Source organism: Oryzias latipes, chromosome 8 (assembly GCF_002234675.1).
Source record: "Oryzias latipes chromosome 8, ASM223467v1".
Taxonomy (NCBI): Eukaryota; Metazoa; Chordata; class Actinopteri; order Beloniformes; family Adrianichthyidae; genus Oryzias; species Oryzias latipes.
The window spans coordinates 15,931,639-15,956,211 of NC_019866.2; the positions used below are offsets into that span (position 1 = coordinate 15,931,639).

Genomic DNA, 24,573 nt, shown 5'->3' on the forward strand with positions numbered 1-24,573 from the left:
GTTCAAGAGAAGGCTAAATTTCAACCATTCACACCTCATTGCTTTTGCATTGAACTGTTATTTTTGAGTTAGTTTTGCAAACCGTAGAGCATCCTGCTGTGCTGAAGTGACAAAATGAGGCAACTTTATTTTATACTTTTTTTTTTAAACTGCAGCAGTGTCAAAAGCCCTTCAGTGCATCCCCACTTACGCAAACAGATTTTTGAGGTTTGAATGGTTTGTCAGGAACAATTGCTCCGGAATGACTCATTCAAGTAAAATTGACTTTGCTGAGTTGCAAAAAGTTCCGATTTGCAGTGCTATGCTGCATGATAAGATGGAATCTTAACAAAAAAAAAACAACTTTTTTACTTTTGAAAATATTTAATTTTAAAGGTTATAAAGTAAAAAAATGGGTTACACATTTCTGACTAAAATACATCCTCTTGTTAGCAAAAAATTTACAAGTCACCTTCTCTTTTTCAATGTCCTTCTTTTAAATGTTCTTTGGACACATCCTGCCTCAATGACATCATCTATTGAAAACATCTCTCATTAGTTTAACACGCCTTTTTTCAGCAGAAATACGTCTGGTCCGGACATCCAAAAAGATGACTTTGAGATGCATAAAAATTACATTTAATTTAGAGGTGAAAATGTCAAAGGGTGGCTTCACCTAACATCAATCAACTTATCACTTATTTTACGCATTTTCTCCATAATCCTTAATTTAGCTAACTTCTGCTTTTCATGAGGCTCATTAAGCTTGAAAATGCCCCTGAAGAGATGACATTCACAGGCTGATGAACATACTACTTAAAGCTCAGAGAAGATTTCAGTGTGCAGATGAAAAGCGTGCAGCACCCACAGGATCTGTTTTCATTGATTTTTCCCTCTTTGGAATAAAGTCCTGTGGGACTAATGATGACTAATGATAGATCAAATGATAAATCACATTTAGCAATATGAGGTGAGGACACATTATTATCATTATTGGTCTTATTTTTAGATTGTGTTTCAGCTACAGTGGGCATAAAGTTTCAAAATTATTCACAACGTTAATAAAATAGAAGGGCATTAAAAATGCTGCAGCTTTTGCCTATCTCCTTTTCAAAAATCATTCTTAAGTTTAGTCAAATAGTATGAAAGCAGTTGCGTTGCATAATTAAAAATACCGGAAAAAGAAATGCTTTTTCATTTTCACAATGAAGCTGCATTTGTTGACTCAAAATGAAAATAAAAACTCAATCCGACAAACTGCTTTTTCTTTTTCTTCTTCAACGCTGCTCATTCTGTCACTTAATTAAAATGATAAAGAAAAGGGTATTTGACATTTCATTTTCAAAGAGTTCTCTAGTAAACGTGTAGCAAAATTCAATTAGAAATATCTAATTTGACAATTAAAATGGATTAACAGAAATGCTTTTTCCTTTTCACAATGTAACTGGAATTGAATTATGCTACACTTTTTGCGGGGGGGATGTGAAAACTAAAATTCAATATGCATTTTGCATTATCGGTTTAAGTATGTCACAGAATGAGCGTTGTTGAAGTAGAAAGTGAGAAAGTTTTCACATCCCCCCCGCAAAAAGTGTAGCATAATTCAATTCCAGTCAGCATTTCCAGGAGGGAGGTGGGGTGATGACGTCAGTGTTCACTCGGTGTGGCTAGGTGCGCCGTGCGAGCCAAGCATGTCTCTGGGCAGAGCAGCCGGATCGTAGCTTTGTGTTCGCGGGCAGAGGAGGGTGCTTTGTTACGGTGTGCGCTCCGGAGGACACTTTGGCTCACGCAGAGCAGCCGGACTCAGGAGGACCGTGTCTCAGAGCAGAGGAGCAGCTTGAGGCGGGTTTTAAAGGCAAGAGTGCCGCTTCGTGCAGTCTTTAAAACTGGAAACACAAAATCAAGTGAATTTGTGTTTCCAGTCGTGTCCACACAAAATAAAGGCTGGTGTTACCCCCACATATTGACAGCCAAGATGCACATTGCACCATTGCCCGCACAGAGTTTAAATGCATCCGAAGCTAAATGTTGTTGGCACGTATTAGCCTAATCCTAACCCTTCTGCTGAAACTTATGTTATATTTTCTTATTGTCATCTAGACAATAGTTATAAATCAGGTCTCCTGGTTGTATTTCTTCCCTCTCGGGTTAACATGGGACAGCAAGCTTTCAAACTCGGTCATAGAGAGATGGAAACATCGCTGAAGCAGCCGTCATGAGGGAGCTGGAGCAGAGACTCTCTCTGGGAGAATCAATCAATTATTTTTGAGTCAACAAACGCAGCTTCATTTTGAAAATGAAAAAGGATTCCTGGTGTTGACTTTTGTGTTTGATTATGCAACAGAAACGCCTCCATAAAATAGAGGCTCTTTTTAATGACTAAAGACAATTGCTCTCTGCGATTGTATTTGTTTTTCTTGAATGAATAAACTAAACTGCACAAAACTATATAAATACAATTAAGCTTAAAACTGCCTTTCTGAATATTTATTTGTTGAAATTGTTGTGTTTCAGGATCAGACGAAAAAATGCTGTGATGTGGAAAAAACACTGGGCTCCCTGCTCTGAGCTCTCAGCTAAGAGAGAGCGGGGTTGCTCTGCACCAATAGTCCAGCCCACTATTAGAGGGAAATTTTGAATGAACCACTGCCGCTCTGCAGAAACTGTCCTAAAAACGATACAGGTTTTTAAATTTTGGTTAAAAAGGGCATAATCATGATTAAAAGAGAATGCTTTGAAAAGAGATCAGAAGATGATCTGTTGCCTCTTTTGTTTCTGGCGTGTCTCAAGTTTCCACTTTGGGTCCTGAGCTTTTTCTAGAGTTTTTGTGCATGCCTCTCTTAAACCTGATGAGCAAACAAGTTCTGTTTTAAGATTTTTTTTTTTATTTGTCATCAAAATCTAAACCAAACCTTTCATATATTGGTGGATTGCCAAAAGGGGCACAACTTATAACAATAGTGTAAATATTAAAAAAAAAGATTCTACTTGCTTTGTCAGCGTTCTGATTCCTTTCCAGTTTGGATCTTGTGCCAGAGAGCCAGGAGCTTGAGGGTTCTGTGCAGTATTTTAGCTGTTCCTAGGACTGTAATCTTTTGGACAAAGATCTCAGATTTTGTTCCTGGAATCTACTGGAGCCAATCTTCCAGTTTGGAGGTCACAGCTCCAAGAGTTCCAGTCAATCTTCTCGGTTTTTTTCTCTCTCCGATATTGCTATAATGGATAAATCTATCACTATAGCCTTTGTCTACTTCTGACCTAGAACCCTGTGTCTGGTCTGTTTTCTATCATTATTAAGGCCCACAGCAGTCCCTGACTGCAAGGCACAGATTATTTTTGCTGACACAAAAAATAATATGTGCCTTTGAGCAAAAATTTGAACCCCACCACTCAACAAAATTTAGCACACACATAGTACCCAGCGAAAATGAATTTGTGCACATTGAACAAACCCCAACCCCCCTGGACGATAGCATCATCTTGTGATTTTATTAGATGGAAGAGAGAATATGACAATTATTGATAGTTTTTGGACAAATTTCAGGACAAAATTTATCTTTTATTTTAGTAAATGAGGCAAAGGCTGAACGCCGATCAGACGGCTGCAGCACAGAGCAGAGGACCCACTGTGGGGGGCGGGGCAGAACCGAGCTGTCTGTCAGCTATCAGAAATCCAATAACGAGGAAGCTGATCATTTTATTTTGGATGGGGAAAGACAGGATTTTTTGAAAACAAGCACCAGCACTGTTTAAAAATTGCAGAAACTTTGCGTTGCACTGTGAAAGGCCCGGACTTGTAGCAGGAGGCAAGAAGTTTACCCTGAAAACAGAGGAGTCAGACATGCCTCCAGCTGTGAGCAGATTCCAGCAAAGCAGAACACCTGAGATCCAGCTGGATCAAACTGTTCTCTAAACTATCTTTTTCTTTTATTATTTGCTACTGACACAGTAAGGAATACTTTAAAAAAATACAAAAGCTACAAAACACAGAGTTACAGGAAACACGTCAAATGGACAACAGTGTACCCAAAAGAAAAAAAATCATTTTTGGGACTGCCTGGAAGCTGAACCCCGACAGGCAGGCTGTAATGCAGACACTGACTGTACGAAAACATCAGAAAGGTCACAGCATGGTCTGTAATGTGCTAAATGAACAGACACTGTTTATACATTTGGCACAAAGTAATCTGTGAATTTTATGTCTAGTGTGTGAATACAATGTGGAAAATGGCAAAATAAAGTTAGTGCTGATTAAAAAGATACCAGACAAGCAAGCAAATAGTCTTTCAAATGGAAAATAAAGAGGTAATTCTTAAGTAGACAAAAAGGGGATTAAGGCCCTAGACTCCAAATGGTTAAGGGGAAGGAAAAAGATCTTTTAAAATAGACTAATGTATCTAAAGCATGTGTGTTGGGGATATGCAAAGGATGTTATATACTGTGTATATCTATCGATTGATCGATCGATAGATCGATAGACAGACAGACAGACAGACAGACAGACAGACAGACAGACAGACAGACAGACAGACAGACAGACAGACAGACAGACAGATAGATAGATAGATAGATAGATTGTTTCAGGCGCCTCTTTGGGTGTAAGGTGCTGGCAGGTAAGGCATACATGGAGCGCCACAATCAAGTGGCTGGAATAATATACAGGAACATGTGTGCAGAATATGAACTGGAAACCCCAAAGTCAAAATGGGAAACACACCCGAAGGTCGTAGAGAATGAAAGGGCAAAAATCCTGTGGGACTTCCATATCCAGAATGATAGGATGGTAATAGTGAATCAACCAGACATTGTAGTGGTGGATAAAGAACAGAGGAAAGCCGTTGTGGTGGATGTGGCAGTACCAAGCGATGGGAACATCAGGAAGAAGGAACATGAGAAACATGAGAAATACCAGGGACTCAAAGAAGAACTGGAGAAAGCATGGAAAGTGAAGGTGACAGTGGTGCCTTTGGTTATTGGAGCACTCAGGGCAGTAACCCCCAAGCTGGAGGAGTGGCTACAACAGATACCTGCTTTTCTGACCTCTCAGTCCAGAAAAGCGCAGTGCTAGGAACAACTAAGATACTGCGCAGGACCCTCAAGCTCCCAGGCCTCTGGTAGAGGACCCGAGCTTGGAGGAAAAACCACCTGCGGAAGGGTGACAGGGGCAAGTTTTTTATGTGTGTGAGTGTGCAGTATACAGCTATATACCATAAATCTAAGTAGCAGCAGTGTTCAAAACTCTTAAACGGCCAAATACTTATTTCAGTGCATCTGCTTCTGAGTCAAAGAGAACCAGAAAAAAGCTTATATTGGCAACAGCACAAACTTATCAACTCTGCACTGAAGTTAAATTTGGCATTACTTCACTTCGCATTCTAAAATAAGCTATGAAGTAACCCAATGGGATGTTGTTTTTCACTGGCAATATCTGCAAGTCTCTGAGCAAGTATTGTGCCTTTTGGATTTGTCCTTTGGTCTGCCTAAAAGAACAAAAACAGAAAAACTATTAAGTTTAATTATCTATTTGTTGCATCTTTTCACTGATTTTTTGGGTCAGTTTTGCAGTAGGTCAAGTACCAATAATTGTATCAAATTTATGCAGTTTTAGGAACATGCCGGCGCACAGAGTTGCAGCCTGATGTTTGTGTGGTCTGTGTTATGTTTGGATGATTATCGTGTATTTTTTGTGCACACTCGGTCGGGCTGATCAAACCTACAGCTGACACGAGCTTCTTAAAATCAGATTACGTTTTGATGGACGTGTAACAAGCGAGTTTATCCGCTTGAACAAGATTCGGGTGGAGGTAGCCCCGGCCTTTCGCAGTTTCCTTCACCTACGCGTCAAGGGGGATGCGTAGGTGGCGCAGAAGGAGGAAGCAGGGCTGCAGAGCTGGCGCGTTAGCCAGGCTACGGATGCAACCGCTCAAACCACCGCTCCCCGGCTTATTCCTCTCAAACGCCAGATCCCTAACTAAACAAGTAGGGATGAACTGAGGCTGCAAAGCGCGACGAACAACTGAGTTAAGGATGTTTGTGTTCTGCTCATCACGGAGACCTGGCTGCAACATTCCGTTCCTGATTCAGCTATCGAGTTAGCAGGCTACACAACGCAGCGCTACGACCGAACAGCTGATTCCGGCAAGAGCAGAGGAGGAGGTCTCTGTGTACACATCAACAACGGCTAGTGTACCAACACAGTGACTGTAGACAGTCAATGTTCACCTGACATTGAATATCTGACTGTTAAATGTAGACCCTTCTACTTCCCAAGAGAGTTTACTGCAGTCGTGGTTACAGCTGTGTACATCCCACCTGATGCTAATGCAAACTCGGCTATTGAACTTCTTCATGCTAGCATTAGCAACCAGCACAGCAAATATCCTGATGCCGTGCAGATCATTACTGGGGATTTTAACCATGCAGACATGAAGATAGTTCTGCCTAAATTCCACCAGCATGTTAAATGTACCACAAGAGGAAACAACACCCTGAAAAAGGTCTGTTCCAACATCAAAATGGGCGGCAGGGCCAGGTCTCTACCTCACCTGGCCCAGTCTGACCATCTTTCCTTGCTTTTAATTCCTGCATACATCCCACTCAGGAAAAAAGGAAAGAAAAAAGGCCAGATGATGCCTCCCAGCGGCTACAGGACTGTTTTGAGAGGACAGACTGGGAGGTGTTTCAATACCATAACCTGGAGGTGTTCATGGACGGCGTGCTGTGTTAGGAAATGCGTAGACACAGTCTCGGTGGACAAACAGATCCAGGTCTACCCAACCAGAAGCCCTGGAGGACTCGGGAGGTTAAACAGCTTCTGAAGATCAGAAACGCCACCACAAGTCTGGAAACAAAGACCTATACAGCACAGCCCAAACCAACCTGAAGAGAGAAATCAGAAAAGCCAAAGAAGGCTACAGAAGGAAGATTGAACACCACATTGACAAAAGTGACAGCCGACGAGTGTGGCAGTCCAGCACCTCAGCAACTACAGAACCAACCTCAGAGCTGCAGAAGGTGACATCGCAATGGCAGAGGATTTGAACCTTTTCTTTGCTCACTTTGATGTCACTATACCACACACCCCCAGTTTCAGCACGCAGCCCACAGCAGCACCGTCCTCGTCCTGGATGAGCATGAGGTGAGATGGACCCTGCATGCAGTCAATCCGAAGAAGGCTGCCGGTCCCCATGGTGTACCTGGGTAAGTGCTAAGGGATTGTATGGACCAGCTGACTGAAGTCTTCACAAAGATCTTCAACCAATCCCTGGCACAGTCAACGGTCCCACTCTTCCTGAAGTCCTCCACCATAGTTCCCCTGCCCAAGAAGCCTCACATCTCCAGCTTCAATGACTACAGACCAGTGGCTCTCACTCCAACTGCCATGAATTGCTTTAAATAAGGTGCTCCGTAGTCAAATAGCACCAGCCCTCCCACCAGGACTGGACCCACACCAGTTTGCTTACAGGGCAAACCTATCCACAGCGGTCGCCATAACAACTGCTCTGCACGCTTCTCTCTCCCATCTGGAGCAGCAGGGAAGCTATGTGAAGATGCTCTTTGTGGATTACAGCTCGGCCTTCAACACCATCCTCCCACACAAGCTGGTGGTCAAGTTGGAGGACCTGGGACTGCCCCATTAAACCTGCCTGTGGATCAGCAGCTTCCTCTCCGGTCGCAGACGGAGAGTCAGAGTAGGACATCATACATCCTATGCACTAAGCCTCAGTAACGGCTCCCCCCAGGGTTGTGTACTGAGTCCTCTCCTCTACTGCCTGTACACATACGACTGCTCACCTGCCCATCATAGCAACACAATCGTAAAGTTTGCTGATGACACCACAGTGGTGGGGGTCATCTCTGACGGGGAAAAATCTGCCTACGGAGGTGAGGTGGAACGGCTGTCAATATGGTGTTCAACCAACAACCTCCTCCTCAACACACCAAACACCAAAAAAATGATAATTTACTACAGGAAGAAGAAGATGGACATCAGAGACTGTATTTTCTGAGGATCCTCAGGAGAAATAACATCACCCAAAGGTGATCTTTTACCATGCCACTGTAGAAAGTGTACTAACATACTGCATAAGCACTTGGTTCAGCAGCTGTACAGCAGCTCAAAGGAAGGCTCTCCAGCGTGTTCAACAACAGCGCCCAAAAGATTGTTGGCTGCCCCCTCCCCACTCTGGAAACCCTCTACAGCTCCCGCTGCCTCAAAAGAGCAAAAAACATAATCAGAGACTCTTCACACCCCGGACACTCCCTGTTTGACCTGTTGCCTTCAGGCAAATGCTACAGGTCAAGCAGAGTAAGAACAAGAAGATTTCAGAACGTTTTTTTTCCAACTGCCATAAACATGTTAAACCTGGATCTCGTCTTATAAATTATGTTAGTTTGTGAGATTTCTTATATTAATTATGTTTATTATTATTGATTCTCTGGTTTTAATTCTTTTAACACATTGAAGCACTTTTTATGTAGTTTTATGTATTATTTAATAATTTAGTAGTAAGTTGTTTACATTTTATGTAATTTAATGTATCTATCTATCTATCTATCTATCTATCTATCTATCTATCTATCTATCTATCTATCTATCTATCTATCTATCTATCTATCTATCTATCTATCTATCTATCTATCTATCTATCTATCTATCTATCTGATGCACAAAATATTCATTTTTATTTTAAAATGGTAATTCTAATAATAGGACCTGAATGTTTGATTGTGTACTATATTGTTTTCTGTGTAAGACTGCTGCTTTGTGATTGCCAGCTAGTTTTTTTTAATGGTGGCAAATAAAGTAAAATTCTTTGATAAAAGTACCTTTATATAGAATAAGAGCTTCACACTAAAGCAAATCAAAATAAACACTTAAAACAGAACAAAGAAAATAAAAACAATAACATTGACAGCTTTAATTCTATAAAATATTTAGTATTTGTCAGGTAATTACAAATATGACAAAATTGAGAAAATGCTTCTGTGAAGTATTTTCTAAGATGTCCAGCAGAGGAGCAGCTTTTAAAGGGCCTATACTACGCTATTCTTAATCTTTTTGGAGTAAACAATATCCATGTGTAGGATTATATATTACCTTTGGCACATAAAATAACGATTTTTATTTTATATTAGTTATTTTTCTGAGCTCTTTTCCAACCCAGAAGGAAGACGACTCAATCTCCAAGACTCTGCCTTTCAGTCCTTGTTGGTGCCGCCCATTTCATGACGTCAACCTAGAGTCCCCCTGGGTAGCGTGTCTGTCTTTCGCCCATGAATACAAACAACATCCAAACTTTTGCAAAGACGGATGTGCATATTGTGCATATAAAAGGAAACTGTTTTGCTGATCAACGCCTGCTCAGCGGAGAAAGTGTGTGTTAACCTGGGAACGGTGTAGGCAGTGCTGACTCTTCCTGGAAGGGGCTGTTCTCACTTATCTACATCAATCACCTCGTGAGAACACGATCATTTTCATGGGTTGGGAGGGGCTGGTGCTCAGAGTGCAGGTTTTCAAAAGGAATACATAGGAATGCATGAATGGATCAAAATACCACTTTTCTTATTATGAAGAATGAACATTATAACACACTTAAAATCTAAAAAAAATTTAAAAATTGATTTTTGCATTGTATAGGCCCTTTAATTTGAAGGGCGCCACAGAAGCAAAACGTTTCGTTTCTTGTCTTGCCCAATTAATTGATTTCTTTTGTTTCCTATTACTTCCATTTTTTCCATCCTGAAAAGCTACTCTGGGAGGTAAAACAAGAGCTGCCATGTCTGTACAATTTAGCAACCAACCAGAGAACAACGCTCTAATCCAGCTCTTTACCCCCAATCTGGGCCAGGTTGTCTCACAGCCACAATGGCCTGGAGAGGAATCAGCCTTTAATTCAAGTTCAAGCTTTTCCTGGCACCGGCACTCAGAATTTGGACCTCTGGCGTTCGCCGACTTTCCTCATCCAATATCCACCCAGCCCTTTGAGGCTTGGCGAAGCGACTAATCAGCCGTACCAGCAGCTCCAGATGCTTATCCTGCCAGGCAGAATTTCCTCATATTACACCAGAGGGGATGCAGATCTTCTACAGTGCCCCTCACACCATTATCTTTTACCTCCTACTCTGATCCTCACCTGCTCGGTCAACTCATAAACCATTGCACCTGCATGTCAGCAGATAAGATTAATAAGAAAATCATGAAGTAATGAGTGTTGCAGTGATTAGAGGGATTTGTCACATAAAAACACTACATGAACAAACAAACTCTATATGAACCTCATGGAGCTTATATAGGGAAACTATGTGTGAGTGTTTTTTTTTCCTACCTGACGGACATGGAAAACTCCCCAGGAGCGCTTTCACTTTCTCTGGCTAGAAAAGCTCCACATTCTCTGTGCCTGAGTCGACTTTCTGCCACGCCCCGAGATATGCGACCGGCGAACCAGCTGAAAACAGGAAGGAGGGAAAAGAAAACCAGAGGTCTGCACATCACAATTCTTTAGAATTCAGCAAATATTTTTGTACACTAGTGAGTGGAAGTAGTTTTTTTTTTTTTTTTAATCAAATACTTAATGGAACACATGGCAAATTTATGACACGGATTTAAAGACCCACTCTAAGAAAAATTATGTTTTTCGTGTTTTTAACATTTTTTATGGCATTTTTCTGATGGACATATATTAAGAAGATGTAGCTTAAAATTGCATTTCAAAGTGATTTTTATTTAAATTTTGGGGAATCTGGAGCAGACAAAAACATGAGATTGGAAAAATATTGCATTTGTGACAAGGAAAAACAATGGTTGGACGGTTATCTCCTTGTTTTGCTCCATTCAGATGTATCTTGTAGTAAACTAGATCCATGTACCTCTTTGTTTTCCTTGTCTGAGCTGGCATCTGGCTCAAAACCATGGCTAGAAAGCTAAAATATTGGGGATGTGAGGGGCTGTAAGCTAGCAGTAGAGCATCTAAGCAGATCTCAGTTATGGGCAATGGGAAAGGGGGGTGGGGTTTCTATGTGCCAGCAGTCCCATCCAGAACTCAGAGGTGAATTTCTAATGAACTACTACTGCTCTGCAGGAAACTATATCCTTGGAAACAACGCATGATTTTTGATTCACGGATTCAAACGGCCTAATCATAGTGTATTTTTGCACTATTAGATGCAATACTTCACTTTGTAATGGGGGGCACCGCATACATATATGGAATAATTCTGGTGGGGATATCAAAATGATTTTGAGAGGTACATGGCGCTCTGTCAAAATGTCAACCTTTTTTTTTACGAGTTGCAAACAATGTTGGGTGGTATTGTGAATATGCTAACGTAGCTAATGACTCGATATGGAACTGTTTTTTTTTAATGTTACTAACAAGGTTGGGAGTTAAATAGGCACACTAACATTTGTTTTAAAATTTTCAGTATGTTTTTTATATGTTGCAAACAACGTTGGAAGTTAGTTATTGTGAATACATTAACCTGGCTAACGCTTCTAATATAGCTAACATATAGCGTGTTACAAACAGGTTCTAGAGTTACTGTGAACGCATTTAGTAGAGTCTAACTGACTGATGAACTTGTCTCTAACTCTTTTGTCTCACTAATGCTGCTTACAGTTTCGTGGACCTTATATTTGAGTTCAAATATGGGACATTCATTGACAATGCACCTTATAATCCGATGCACCCCATAGTGCGTAGAATACAGTCATTAAAAGAGCACTGGGTTTGCTTACAAGATGATCGAAGTGGGTCTTTAACATGTGACACTAGTGCAAATCTACAGCAATATTGTTGTGTTTCATCCAATTTTCTTTGCTCATTAGATTTTTTTCCTGCCGGTACTGTATTCAAGCAGGAAAAAAAAAGAAATCTGCTTTCATAAACCTAGTGGCTCAAATTAGAGCTCATGCAAAGTTTGTCACAAACTGCAGCCTTGGTTCGAGCCATCGCTTCAAGGTTCTGCATATTTATTTTGGGCTTCAATGAAGGAATAACAGGGATGAAGACAGAGACACTAAGAGACAGAGCCCCCTAATGGGGACTCCTTGGGGTGTTTTGTGAACTTAACAAGGCAGCTCCAGCTGGACTGCACATTAGTGCTTATCAACAAGGCCGAGCTTGACGCAGCGGCCGTTCTGTCACTTCGGTGTTTGTCACAGCAAATGAAGAATCCAGCTGGTGTAAAACCATCTGATGGGGGGATGCAGTGAGTACCAGTAGATTTACTGTGTATTTGTACACATGCGCGCACTCGCCAATGCACGGCTGGATTGTGCGATTATGTAAGGCAGCAAGTGGAGCGCTTTCCCCTTCGGTTATGCTGCCTCATGCCAGAGTGCAGATGTCCAAAGCGGAGCAGAAACCGCCCGGAGCTGCACACATTCTCACTGATGAGCCAGTTGAGATAGGTCAATGCTGAAAGTGTGAAGCCAGTTTATCTGATTTCCAGACTAGCTTTAAGCTTGAGTGTGTGTGTGTGTGTACGTACGCGTGTGGCCGTAGGTTGATGTAGTTTTTTGGCACAAAGCCTTTTCTGTTGTGGAGCTCAGCTGTGTACCAGTTTGGATCGTCCTCCATGTTGGTGATCTAGGAGCAGAGACATGCACAGACACAGAGGAATGTCAATCGAGTGGCACAGGCTTTAACCCAGTTAAAGCACTTTGGGTTCCAAATACTCATCAGCATTGGGGTCAGGTTAGAAATCTTTCTAAATAACGTCCAAATATTTTATATCTAGATTCAACCCTTTAACACTGGAACTTTCAGTGTTCTTTGTATCACTAACTCTTCCACCGCAAATAACGTAATTCCAGCAGATTCTGAAACAGAGAAAAGCAGCTTTGGCTTGGACAATCGTATAGGAGGCAACATTGTCAGCAAATGCTACCATCTTTTATTTATTTGTTTTTTTTTTTTATTAATGAATTATGAGTCTTACTATCTTGGAGCAACAAACATACAAAATATACTATTTACGGGAGCTAATCTAATTCAAATTGCTTAACTGTTGCATTATAAATTTGAGGACAACATTTTTCCAAATCTTTTTGTTTGGAGGGATAAATGTAGGGGTAGGAGAAGCCTGAGGGGTTGAGGTACAATTCAAATTCGGCCAAAGTATGGCAAGTATACTAGTATAGACCATGTACGTGAAGTGTACAAAGTAAAATAACTGAATACTTCTTCAGACTAAACTGGAGCATTTTAAGTTTACAATATGTAGATAGTATATAAAAAATAAACTTTAAGCACACTGCCTCACTTTTAGTATAGACTAAGTGTCATGGTTTGGGTTTCCTTGTATTGTTTTTTGCTTTCCGTTTCTTGTCATGTTTGAGTTCTGTGTCCTGTTTTATTTTGAAAGGTTCCCTGCATGTCATGTTTTTGAGTTTTACTTCCCTGGTTGCAATCTCTCCTGATCGTTGTCACCTGTGTCTTGTCAGTGCTGTTTTTATTTAAGTCTTGTCTCTGCCTTCCTCTTGTGCTGCTCCATTATCGTCTCTTCCCTTCTGCCATGTATTCATGTTTTGCTCTCAGTAAGTTTCGTTTTGTTTCCCTGCTCTGCAGCGCTTTTTGTTACGTTAATAAACCCCTTGCCCTGGAACCGTGTGCCTCCCATCTCTGCATTTTGGGTCCTTCACGCTCACCAGCCCCGCCCAACCGACACTAAGTACACTTGTAGTAAAGTTAAATTGACTACTTTTGCTAGGGCTTGCTGACTCCCCCCTTACCAAAAAGTAGTATACCTGAAGTTTATTTTATTAGGTATACTTTACTATAAGAATAGCAATTATACTGTAGACCAGCGTTTTTCAACCTTTTCTGAGCCACGGCACACTTTAACCTTAAAAAAAATCCCGCGGCACACCAGCATCCAAAAATTAAAAAAAAAAAAGGAGAAACTCATAGTCTGTATTGATCTACAGCCCCTCCACAATCTCACATGCATTTTTGAGATAATTGTGTCAGAAAAAGCTGGAAACTGCAGCTGTTATTTTCTAAAAGATGCAATAAAAGTTAAGTTAGAAGATTTAAAAACAGTTTGATGTGTGTTCGTTGGTTTCAAGAAGTTTAACAACAGATCTCCTTATGCGCTGTCACTCTCACAACCCAATGCATCATGTAGTGCATAAAACGGCCGAAGATCGCTTTTCGGAGCTTCATTGTTTTGTTCACTTGTTCCACGGTCTTACACCGGATTCTGTGGAAAGCTACACCGCTAAAGACGAGCTTTAGCTGGTATTTTTGTTAGAACTGAGCGACTTTACGAGCTAAATCGGGACAAGGAAGTGAAGACTTTAAGCACTTCTGATTGGTCAGACCGATGACATGTGATTAAGCCCCTCAAAAATGATTGGTGGAGACAGTCAAAGGGACGGGACTTTTCCCAAATACAGCCGAAGGTGCAGCTGAATCGTGTCATTCTTATTAAAATGTCTTTAATAAAATAAAATAAACGCAAAGAAAAAGTATTTTCCGATCTTTTATATTCCTAACTCCTCAGTGTTTTATCAGGGCCTGTTTGGATGAACACAGAGCTGAAATCCTGGAGATGGGAAATGTTTTTAGATCAGATAATGAGGGCAATTTCCCACGGCACACTTGACCATCTCCCACGGCACACTGGTTGAAAAACACTGCTGTAGACCATGTATGTGTAATGTAGGAAGTATAGTAACTGAATACTTCTGAAGAAAAGATTGGAGCATTTTAAGTTTACAATATATAGACTGTATGTAAAATTCAAACTTCAAGTATATTGCCTCATATTTAGTATAAACTTGTAGTACACTTATATAGACTACTTTTTTCTAAGGGTTTCAAGGAACTGTTCCGAGCTAGAAGGCAGCATTTAGCTCCAGCTCAGCTTTGCTGTAATAACGGCTTCAAAGTATTTGTGGCTTGTAACGGTTTTATTGTTATCTGACAGTTTTCGACAGGTTTTGAAACAACAGCGTGACGAGGCCATTAAATGGCACTTCAACTCAGGATCAACTCCAGCTTTCATGTTTACCTGTTTTTATCTTTTCCCCATTTTGTGGCACAACACTCTGCTTCTGTCACTTCTTTACTCCGTGTGTTTTATTCGGTGCTGTGACACGGTTTGTCATTTTTGGTTTTGCATAGGAGCCGTTTGCTGCTATGCTTTGCTTGCAGCGACACATTTCAGAAATGCTATATTTTCCTCATCTCCCATGCAGAGCTGAGGGTCTTACTCTCTCAGCTTGTATCAGGCTGTCTCTTTGCTTCATCAGTGACAATCTGAAAAGTATACAAAGATGAAAAATATAGCTGTCAACCCTTAATCCTCTGCACCTTCCATACTGGAATAGCTTCCTTAAAATTGGTTGGTAACTCAGAAGCACCTTTGTTGGTCAGGATGAAAAGTAATAACTATAGTTTGAGTCCTTCCTGAGTGAAATACTTACAAAGAAGTGGCTTTTAAAGACTCTCCAATTAAAAAAAACACACATTGGGGATTTTTAACATGTTCTTGTGGAATTTTTCTATTGATGGAAGACATAAAGAAAATTAAGCTCATTGCATTTTTCTAAGTATGCATTCAAATCTTTGTCAATTAGCAGCCAACTCTTAAATAAGAGCTTTTTGTGACGTAGAAAATATGCTGGAAGGGCCATAATCTCCCTGCTCTGAAAAGGGGAGGGGAGGGGGAAGGGGGCGGTCCCGCCCACAACTCAGAGGCAAATTTCTAATGAACTCCTCCCGCTCTTTAGAAACTGTCCCTGAAAACGGCAAAGGTTTTTGATTTTAGCTCAAAACGGCACAATCATAATTAAAAGACCACTGGGGACGTTTTTACAATAAAAAAAGGTTTTCAGAGTGGGACTTTAAATGAAAAAAATTGTAAATAACATTGGCTTTCTGCATGTTTTATTAGTCCAAGGGAAGACAGAATGTATACCACGTTACAATTATATTTATCCAGATTTGGTCCAGCTTTGCCCACATCGAGTTTTAAACCTCCACTGGCTTTGGGATAACTTTAGTAAGACTGGTTTATACTGAATTTACATCGAATTAAGCTTCTGTATTATCAGTGTATCATTAGTATGGGTACTATACATATTTAACCAACTTTTATGAGGCACAATTTCATTTTTGGAAGTCTTCAAATTCTGCAGTTATTGATGTTTTTTTGGCTTATTTCACATATTTGATGCAACAGAAAATGATTATTCATTTTAGACATCATTACATGTGTAGTACCGCGCAAAAAAAAAAAAATGAAGAAAAGAAAGTCTCGTTTTTCAGTAACCTTGCTCCAGAATGAGGAACCAAAGTTATGAACTGTTTTCTGCCTGTGGGGACTTCAATACAGCTTTGATAGAAAACGCTCTGCCAAAAAGTTGCGGCCTAACTTTTACCTTTAGAGAGTTCATTTCACGCATCAACTATCTGTAATGGATACACTGCGCGCTCGTACATGCACTTTAAAATGTGAGCCCGCCTATGAGTGATTTACTGTTGAGAGCATCAATCACTGTTCGCTCACAGAACTCAGAGATTGCCCTTCTACTGAAGTGGTAGCTTCAGACTTGGCTGGAGACATGCTTGCACTCCAATTTAAAAAAAAAATCTTTTTCCACAACTTTTTGCTTTATTTTTGGACTAATTGTCACACCCTATAACTTTGGGTGTTTTTCTTTGAAGTCATTCAACAATCTGCACCGACTTCTTGGTTAATTTTATCACTGTATCTCTGTGATTGACTCATGCTTACTCCGGTAACCGTCTCCCTCTCATTATGCTTGCAGAGCCCACTGAGAAAACAGCTGGTTTAAGATTACCCAAAGACTACCTCTCTGCTTAAGCAGAAGGAGTCACACTTCACTTTTATCTGCAAAACTTAATGCTTTAATCAGGATTTTATCGAGCGCTCCTGCAAGTAATGAAGATCTTCTATTCTCAAGGTTTTTTAATGCATAAATGTACTGCATCTCTTTCAAATGACTATCAAAACTGAAACATCTAACCTAGTTTCTTTTAATCAAACAACATTTACAAAGACACATTTCTATTTAAAATAATATTTAATATATTTTTAGTGGAATAGCAAAGGCGTGCTTGGCTGATTGTGGTGGATTTCTTTGAAGCCTGCCAGAGAGGAAGTGCTTGTGTCGGACTACAAAAGAACCGTGTGTCTTTTGCGTCCCTCGCGTCAAACTTGGCCACACTGTCTTCCAGCTTTAAACAGAATGTCAAACCCGCTTCGTTTTTTTATTCATCTGTGAGGCTATTTTCATCCCTTTTTTATGCATCAACACTCTGCTTAGGCTGATGGACGCACTCGAACACCACGCTGCAGGACAAAAACGTTGCTCTGATTGGCACCAAGACTTCCTGTGCAGTCTTTGCGAGTGCAGAGTTTTGGTTGTGGTTCATCATGTGGTTGAAGTTAAGACCGTCTGCTGCTTAAAGGACAACAACTGTAAGGTATGACAGGATTATTTAAAAGCAGTTTAATCCAAGTCTGAAGTGAAGGCTGGAGGGATGAAAGATACCTGGTCATGTTGTGGAAGTGCCCAGTCATGTTAAAGCAAAAGTGTTCATAAAACACAAGTTTGCATAAAAGATGACTGTAATTACAGTCTTCAAAACTAAATGCCACCTCATATTTGTCAGATGAGGTAATGGCCTTGCAGACAAGAAATTGAAGTATCTTCATGAGTTTAATGGGAAGAGACTGTTGACGATAGATTAGAATTCTGACTTTTTTGCTACCTCTTCTCCAAGACTTGTGCACATTTTTCCTCATAGGGCCTTTTGAAAATGTAAATGAAATCAGCAATTTAAAGCATGACCTGCAGCTAACTGCAAATGAGGCGCAATCATTGATCCCACTGTCTTATCTGGGATGTCAGTGCTGAGCAGCCGGTTCCGCCATGTGAGGTCGGAGAGAAGCTCATTGCTCTTTTAATCCAGAGGTTAACATTAGACGTCTCACTGGGACAATTTTCTACCACAGTAATTTCCAGCTGTGCACTAACTCATTAGATCTTATCTCGGCTGTCCATCTAAGAGAGACACATTAGTAGCTATTATAACTTTGGGGGAAAAATATGGAATAAAAACTATTAGAAATTTACATTGGTTTACTAATTTAATGAATTAATTTTGTATTTAAAAATAAGGCATAGCCAGGAGGCAGATTTAGATCAGTGCAATTCCGAAAACAAGGACAAACTGTAATCTTAAGGTTTAAATTCAGGGGCATAACAATTAGTTGATTTATAATTATTGATTTATATTCCTACGATCCAACCAGATCAATCTGTCAGAGACAAATTGTTAATAGAATCGACCTATACCATTAGAAAAACGTCTTAAAATGAAATATATCTATTATAATCGATCTTCGAAAAAAAATCCATTTAGATTGAGGTACGGTATGGCTTATTTTACTATAACGTAAAATTGACCAAGTGTCATCACAGCGGACAACACATGTGATGTTCAAGACATTATTACAGTCCAATGTGTGGAAACACTTTAAATTCTGCAAAGACGTGACTAAACAATGTGGTAGAATCTTCTAATAATGTTCCCTTCATATTATTTTGATGTTGAAAAACAACAGGGAAACTAAAATGTGAATGGATTTACCATTAATTATTGTTTACTTTTTTGTACACATATTAAATTTAAACATGATTTTTTTTGGGGGGGGGGGGTTTGCAAGAAACACAAGGAATCTGGAAAAATTCACTATTAAGTACCAAGGTATTTATCTCTGAGTCACACTGGTTGAATTTTTGTGAATTGTATCAGCAACCATAAATTACGTGAAGTAAATCGTTGAAATGAATCGTTACACCCCTATTTAAATTTCTTTGCTTTTCATCTATATGAAGGAATATCTCTGCATACTTTTTAAAACTGACCATTTAACCACACAGCCATAAAAGACGAGACTTTATGGGCTTCTTTGCCTCCTGAAACCTGTTAGGTTGACCAAAATATGTCACACAAATACAGTGAAATCCCAAAAATATTTATGACCATTCAAAACTGTAGACGCGTTTCCATTGACGATGAAATTTTGCAAATTGGATTCGCAATACTAAATTTGCTAATGGAAGCATGTCAATTTGCATTTATCGAACGTGGAGGTGCTTTTTGAGGCGTATCGAAATTAACATAATGTGCAAAACTGCAATGGAAGCACTTTTTTCAAACTAAATGAGTCACATGACCAACAACTCTCCACAGGTAGCCAATTTGCATCGGTTTTCTTAACCCGCTGGGGCAACAGCGTTGCTGGAGACTGTTCCAGCTACTGTTGGGCGAAGGAGGGGTACACCCTGGACTGGTCGCCAACCAGTCGCAGGGCCCATGGGGCTGGAGCAATTGCGCTCGCTACACAGTGAGCTGCTGTGCCGGGATCCGGCGGAACTTATTTGGTTGCCATACCAGTACCTGGATGGCTAGCTAGCTGGCAGACAGAGAGACGCTTCGGGATGGGCAGGTAGCCACCTCAGCGCTCCTATATCTTATATTTTCTTAGTTTCATTGTACTGTTGTGGGTCACAGAGACACCGATGTAGCGACGGAAAGCGGGTTAGGTGCAGCGTGAGTAAAGCTCACTTTACCTGGAGAAACTGATTGATCTCATGAACCCAGACATAGAGACACAATTGCTGATGCTTATGTGGAGCTTTTTAAAAGAAATACATCTGATCTCTAAACATCCTCCGTGTCTCCCATGCATTGTAATGAGATACACACAGACAGAATTTTGAAGCTACTCTATCTGGGGTAAATCTAGGCATTGTTCACATCCGTGTTTTTGAATGACCTATTGGGTGAGTTGGTTTGTGTTTATTTCCATAATTATGATTTAATGGAAACAGTGTAATTGCGAAATTTTTGGTATTTTTGTCATTTCCAGAATTTCTATAAAGATTGTATATGTGTAATGAAAACACAGCTTGTGTTGCACTGAGATCTTTTACATCCATGCTGGATCATCTCCTATTAATTTACTTTTTATCTTCAAGAGAAAAAAATACTTAGCAGGAAAAGCTATTTCCATCTCCTTCTTCACATATGACAAAGTTAACAGCAAAAAAAAAAAACATTTTAGTTTTTGCTAACACTTAGCATTAGACCAGATTGGGACAGTGACATTTTTCAACGCGTGGCGATGCTACTTTGAGAAGCTGTTTATACTCCACTTTTATGGACTATAGTTCACCGCAGAAATGTACGGACACAGGATTGTGAACTCTGTAGATTCTCAAGATATTTATCCTCTTAAGACCTGCCATCCACATGCCTGCACATCATTTTTTTGGATGATATTACCACAAAAGTTAATTCTGACAATAAAGCCCAAATACCAAAGAGAAGTAAAAAATCGATATCAAGCAAGACCTCAGGTCTTCAGAGGTTAAACATAACAGCCGATGGGTTGATAGAAACTCTTACCTTGAGCATGTCTCCCTTGTTGAAACTGAGTTCATCTCCCTCTGTGGCACGGAACGTATAGAGTGCCACCGCTTCCATGTTGAACCCCCACAGTGCTCACTCACACATAAATACACATACACTTAAAAAGCAGACAGTGGTGCCCCCCCTCTGTACTTCTCCCCCAAGCAGAGGGGAAGGTGGAACACTGGGAGACGTCTGTGGAAAAAAAAGGGAAAGACGCCAGAATGAAGTGAAGACCGGGAAAAAGAGGAGAAGGAGAGCGGAGGTCTTGTCCGTCCTTTGAGCCACAGAGTGTATGAAAATGAGTGAGCACGGCGAGGGGAAAAACGCAACTGGCTGCTGCTCAGCAACACACTGCCATGAGTAACACTCTGAGAGAGGCATGGGGGGGTAGAGAGAGAGAAGCAGCTCTCAGGGGCAAGAGAGTGGGAGGCACTTCCTGTGTGTATATTTGTCTTATTCACTCAGTGCGGCTTTGTCGGACTGCGTGACTATTTCCTTAAATCAGTCTTGTGTAGGTGTTGCTGCGGGTCTTCATCCTTACACTTCTATCCTTTTGCAAAAATCAATAGCTTCTAGTGGTTCAGAATGAAATTGTACGCTCACGTTTTCTTTAAAAGGTCAAAGGAACAACACAACCACTTGATTACTTTTATTACTAATCCATTACTCTGATACCCCTTGTGGAGCAAATTATTTGGGCTCCAGCAAAAGATGGGGGCTCCAGCTCTGTGATCTTTGTTCACAGAAATTGGATATAAGGCTTTGGAATTTTATCTTTGTGGCCTAAAAAGAGTCTTGAGCTTCTGGGTGAGATTGAGAGGCAATAAAAAGATGTAGGTTGAGGTGTTGGACTTTAGTTCTTTCTGGAGTTTCCAGGATAACAAGTGGTATGCAAAGCTTACTAGCAGCCTCCAAACTATGAGCAAAGACTTTGCAGATATCTCCAGTAGACAAGAAAGGTCAATGTTGAATAAATGTAAAGTACTTTACTTCCTTCTCTTAAAGGCCCAAAGCACTTTACAGTCACAGTCCAATTCACCCCATGCAAACACATGTACACACGGATGGCAGCTCAGCTCCCATGCACTGACGCCAACCTATAACCAACAGGAGCAATGTGGGGTTCAGTGTCTTGTCCAATGACGCTTCAACACATGGTTGGGCTAGGCAGGAACTTAACTTGCAATCTATTGATCAGAGGTCGACCACTTTACCTCTGCACAACACCGTTTACACTTTTCTCGTCCTCACAGATACTGCAATGGTTTTCGACCGTCTGAGCTTATGTCCAACGGCGATTGAATCTGGGAGTCCTCCGTGCTGGATTGCCCTCCTATTGGGGAACTACTGTATACTGTCCACGTGTCTTCATAGACGATTTTAGTTTAAGAGCTAGGCCTACCTTAGTGCTGTGTTCACACCAAACGTGATTTGTGCATCAAATTTGCATTCATCATCTCTGTTTTGACGTGCATCAAATTCACCCAATGGATTGAGAGGCTACACCAGAAACTGAGGCAGACAGACAACTCCTTTACAGGGTTGCTGTGAAAAGGTTCCAGGACCAGACCTGCTTTGAGTTCCTTCAGGCTCCAGATGTTAAAGCCTGTCTTGTCTTAGACTCTAACAATGTACCCCAGTAATCTTAGTCCATCCTTGATGGACAATTTTGTTCCACTTTTTTAATAATCTTCTCTTTGTGTCAACAGGAGACACCCTTAGAGTTTATGTTGGGTTTGACAGAAAGGAAGTGACTAACAGACACTCTAAAAGTTGCCTTTGGGACTTTATTATCACGTTGTCTAAGGAATTTGGGACTAATTTGTAGGCTAAAGATTTGTGTGTGTTTCTTAAAAAGTTACAGTTGTGTCTGGCTTTTAGCTGCGAATGATGGACATCATAGGGGTTTTTCTTTGCTGAATCCACATGTTACTGTTTAAAAAATCTACAAAAGGGCCAACTTGGGTCACCATCAATGTGAAGCATCCACCAAAGAGATCAATCGGCTTTGTTGGTTGTTTGGTCCAATAGCAGAAAAACTGTAACCTTAGCTTCGAACAAGGACACTGCCTACCAAGCTTAATAGGTCTGCAGCCTTTAGGGGTCAACAGTGTTTGGAATACCATAGTTTAAAGTAATGCTGTCGTTGACATTGTATTTTTTCTTTAACAAAGTTATCTAACATATGGTAGCTTCATGTAAAATGTGGTTTGTTACTATTTGTTGTGCCATTAAGTGTCTTTCTGACCAGCTTGGACCAGTCACTGCTTACTGACAAAGTCTGGCTCCAACATGGTGGCGTTAATATTGTGAAAAAATGGTGACTGAATTCACATAATTTCGTTCGAACCAGAAGTAAACCATTTTCAATGGGTGACGTCACACTTGCTCGGTCCTCAGAAACACGCAAACACTCAAACCAAACAGGAGGAACTTGCAGAAACTCTGAGTCTGGAGCATCTCAATGGAGAGGATGCTCCAGACTTTGTCAACATCTGGGTTAGAAGTACAGATTTACCAGACCAGTTTCTGAGATTTTAAGGGGTGCATTCAGACTGGATACATTTGGTTCGGTTTAAGGCAAAGGTTCTCAAAGTTTTTGTAGTGGAGGGCCAAATTTGGTACTCAACATCAGACTGGGGGCCAATTTTGGTTAAAAAAAATGGATAAACAGAAAAGGTTGTTTTAATAACTTTAATGACCAACTGTCATTTGTACAGTTAACCGGGCCCTCCAGATGTTTTCCCAGTTGCTGTCAGAGGTTGCTGTCCAGATCTTCTACTCGTCTAGTAATTTTAGCATTTGACAGATTTATTTCTTCAAACTTTTTCTTTTGCTCTGGACAAATAATGTCAGTTACTTTAAACATATATTCTTTCACAAACTCCCCGTCACTTAAGGGCTTGCTACACCGGGCCATTTCCAAAGCCACAACGTAGCTAGCTTCTCTCACAGCTTCACTGGTTTTAGCCATTTTTGTAAACATCTGGTGTGCTGCATAGCCTCGTTGTAGTTGTTGGAGCTTATTGTTGCGCTCCTCGCTGGTAAATGTGTCATAGTTTTTATGATTTGTAACGTAGTGACAATTTTTATTGAATTCTTTGAGCATTGCATTTACCTGCTTGCAAATAAGGCTCATTACTTTATCCAGCCCATGAGGTACGACAAATGAGCATTTGTCCACTTAGCTTGAGATTGTGTTTCTTCTCGTCAACACAACGTTTTTCCTTAAAGGAACCTGCTCTGGCTCTCTTTCATTGAGGGCCACAAAAAATCTTACCGCGGGCCGCCATTGGCCCCCGGGCCGCACTTTGAGAACCCCTGGTATAAGGGAACCATGTTCTGTTTCCCCTAATAATCCAGGAACCAACTTTTGGTCTAAAAACCACAAGTAGACCCAAGGCCGAATACAATCCGTCCTCACGGGATTTAGACACGGTCACAATGTAGCAGCAGCTGAGCCGCAGACAAATATAAAGCAACAATTATCTGGCTATCAAAGAAGAATAAGGGGTCCAGCTCCTTACTTGCTGCAGCATTTATTTTACCCCAGCTGAAAACGCATTTTACATGCTTTTCTGTGTGTCGTTACGTGGCATGCACTGCTGTGTCATCATCCTAGAAGCTACCTTGTAGGTCCTTAACAGAATTCTCTCAAAACAGTGCCATAGCACCACAATGATGAGACACAGCAACTTATTGAAATGTGCTTGGAGGAATGCAGGTTTATCAAAACAACGTTTAACATTGCTTCTCACTGTTTTCCCCAAAATCTATATTTCACAGATCATAGATCAGTGTAACTTCTTATATGTCTTCCTGCCAGTGACCGACCAGCAGCGTGCCTCCACCGGACCAAAGAATTGGGTAAAAAGTGTTGAGTCTCACGTGGATACAGATGTTTTAAATTGGTCCCAAAATATAAAGTTTGAATGAACTACCCCGAGAAGGACTGCAAAGCGCAGGACTTCCATAATTTCTGTCTCCAGTTGCTTTGCCCCGCCCTGGTAATTTCTGACCAATGAGTGAAGAGATTTTCATTCACGTGGTTTGTTTAGTAGCTTTGGTTCAAATAAGGAAAGGCCGCTTAACGACAGTCTGAAAAAAGACCAAACGCAAGTTTCAAAGCTCGATC

The 24,573-nt window shown here is 40.7% G+C and overlaps 1 protein-coding gene across 2 annotated transcripts in view; it reads right to left on the minus strand.

Annotated features, from left to right (window-relative positions):
- The window catches only part of LOC101160815 (GRB2-related adapter protein), a 38,536-nt gene extending 17,708 nt beyond the window's left edge, over positions 1-20,828 (minus strand). Inside the window, exons 1-3 of one of the 2 annotated variants that reach the window (XM_004071744.3) lie at positions 20,433-20,818; positions 12,472-12,569; positions 10,308-10,427 (exon numbers count right to left, since the gene is read on the minus strand). In XM_004071744.3, the coding sequence (XP_004071792.1) occupies positions 10,308-10,427; positions 12,472-12,569; positions 20,433-20,510 (296 nt within the window). In that variant the 5' untranslated portion in view covers positions 20,511-20,818. Of the gene's footprint in view, positions 1-10,307; positions 10,428-12,471; positions 12,570-20,432 lie in introns of both variants that reach the window. The other variant, XM_020705414.2, reaches the window with a different exon arrangement.
- Between the last annotated feature and the right edge of the window lie 3,745 nt (positions 20,829-24,573).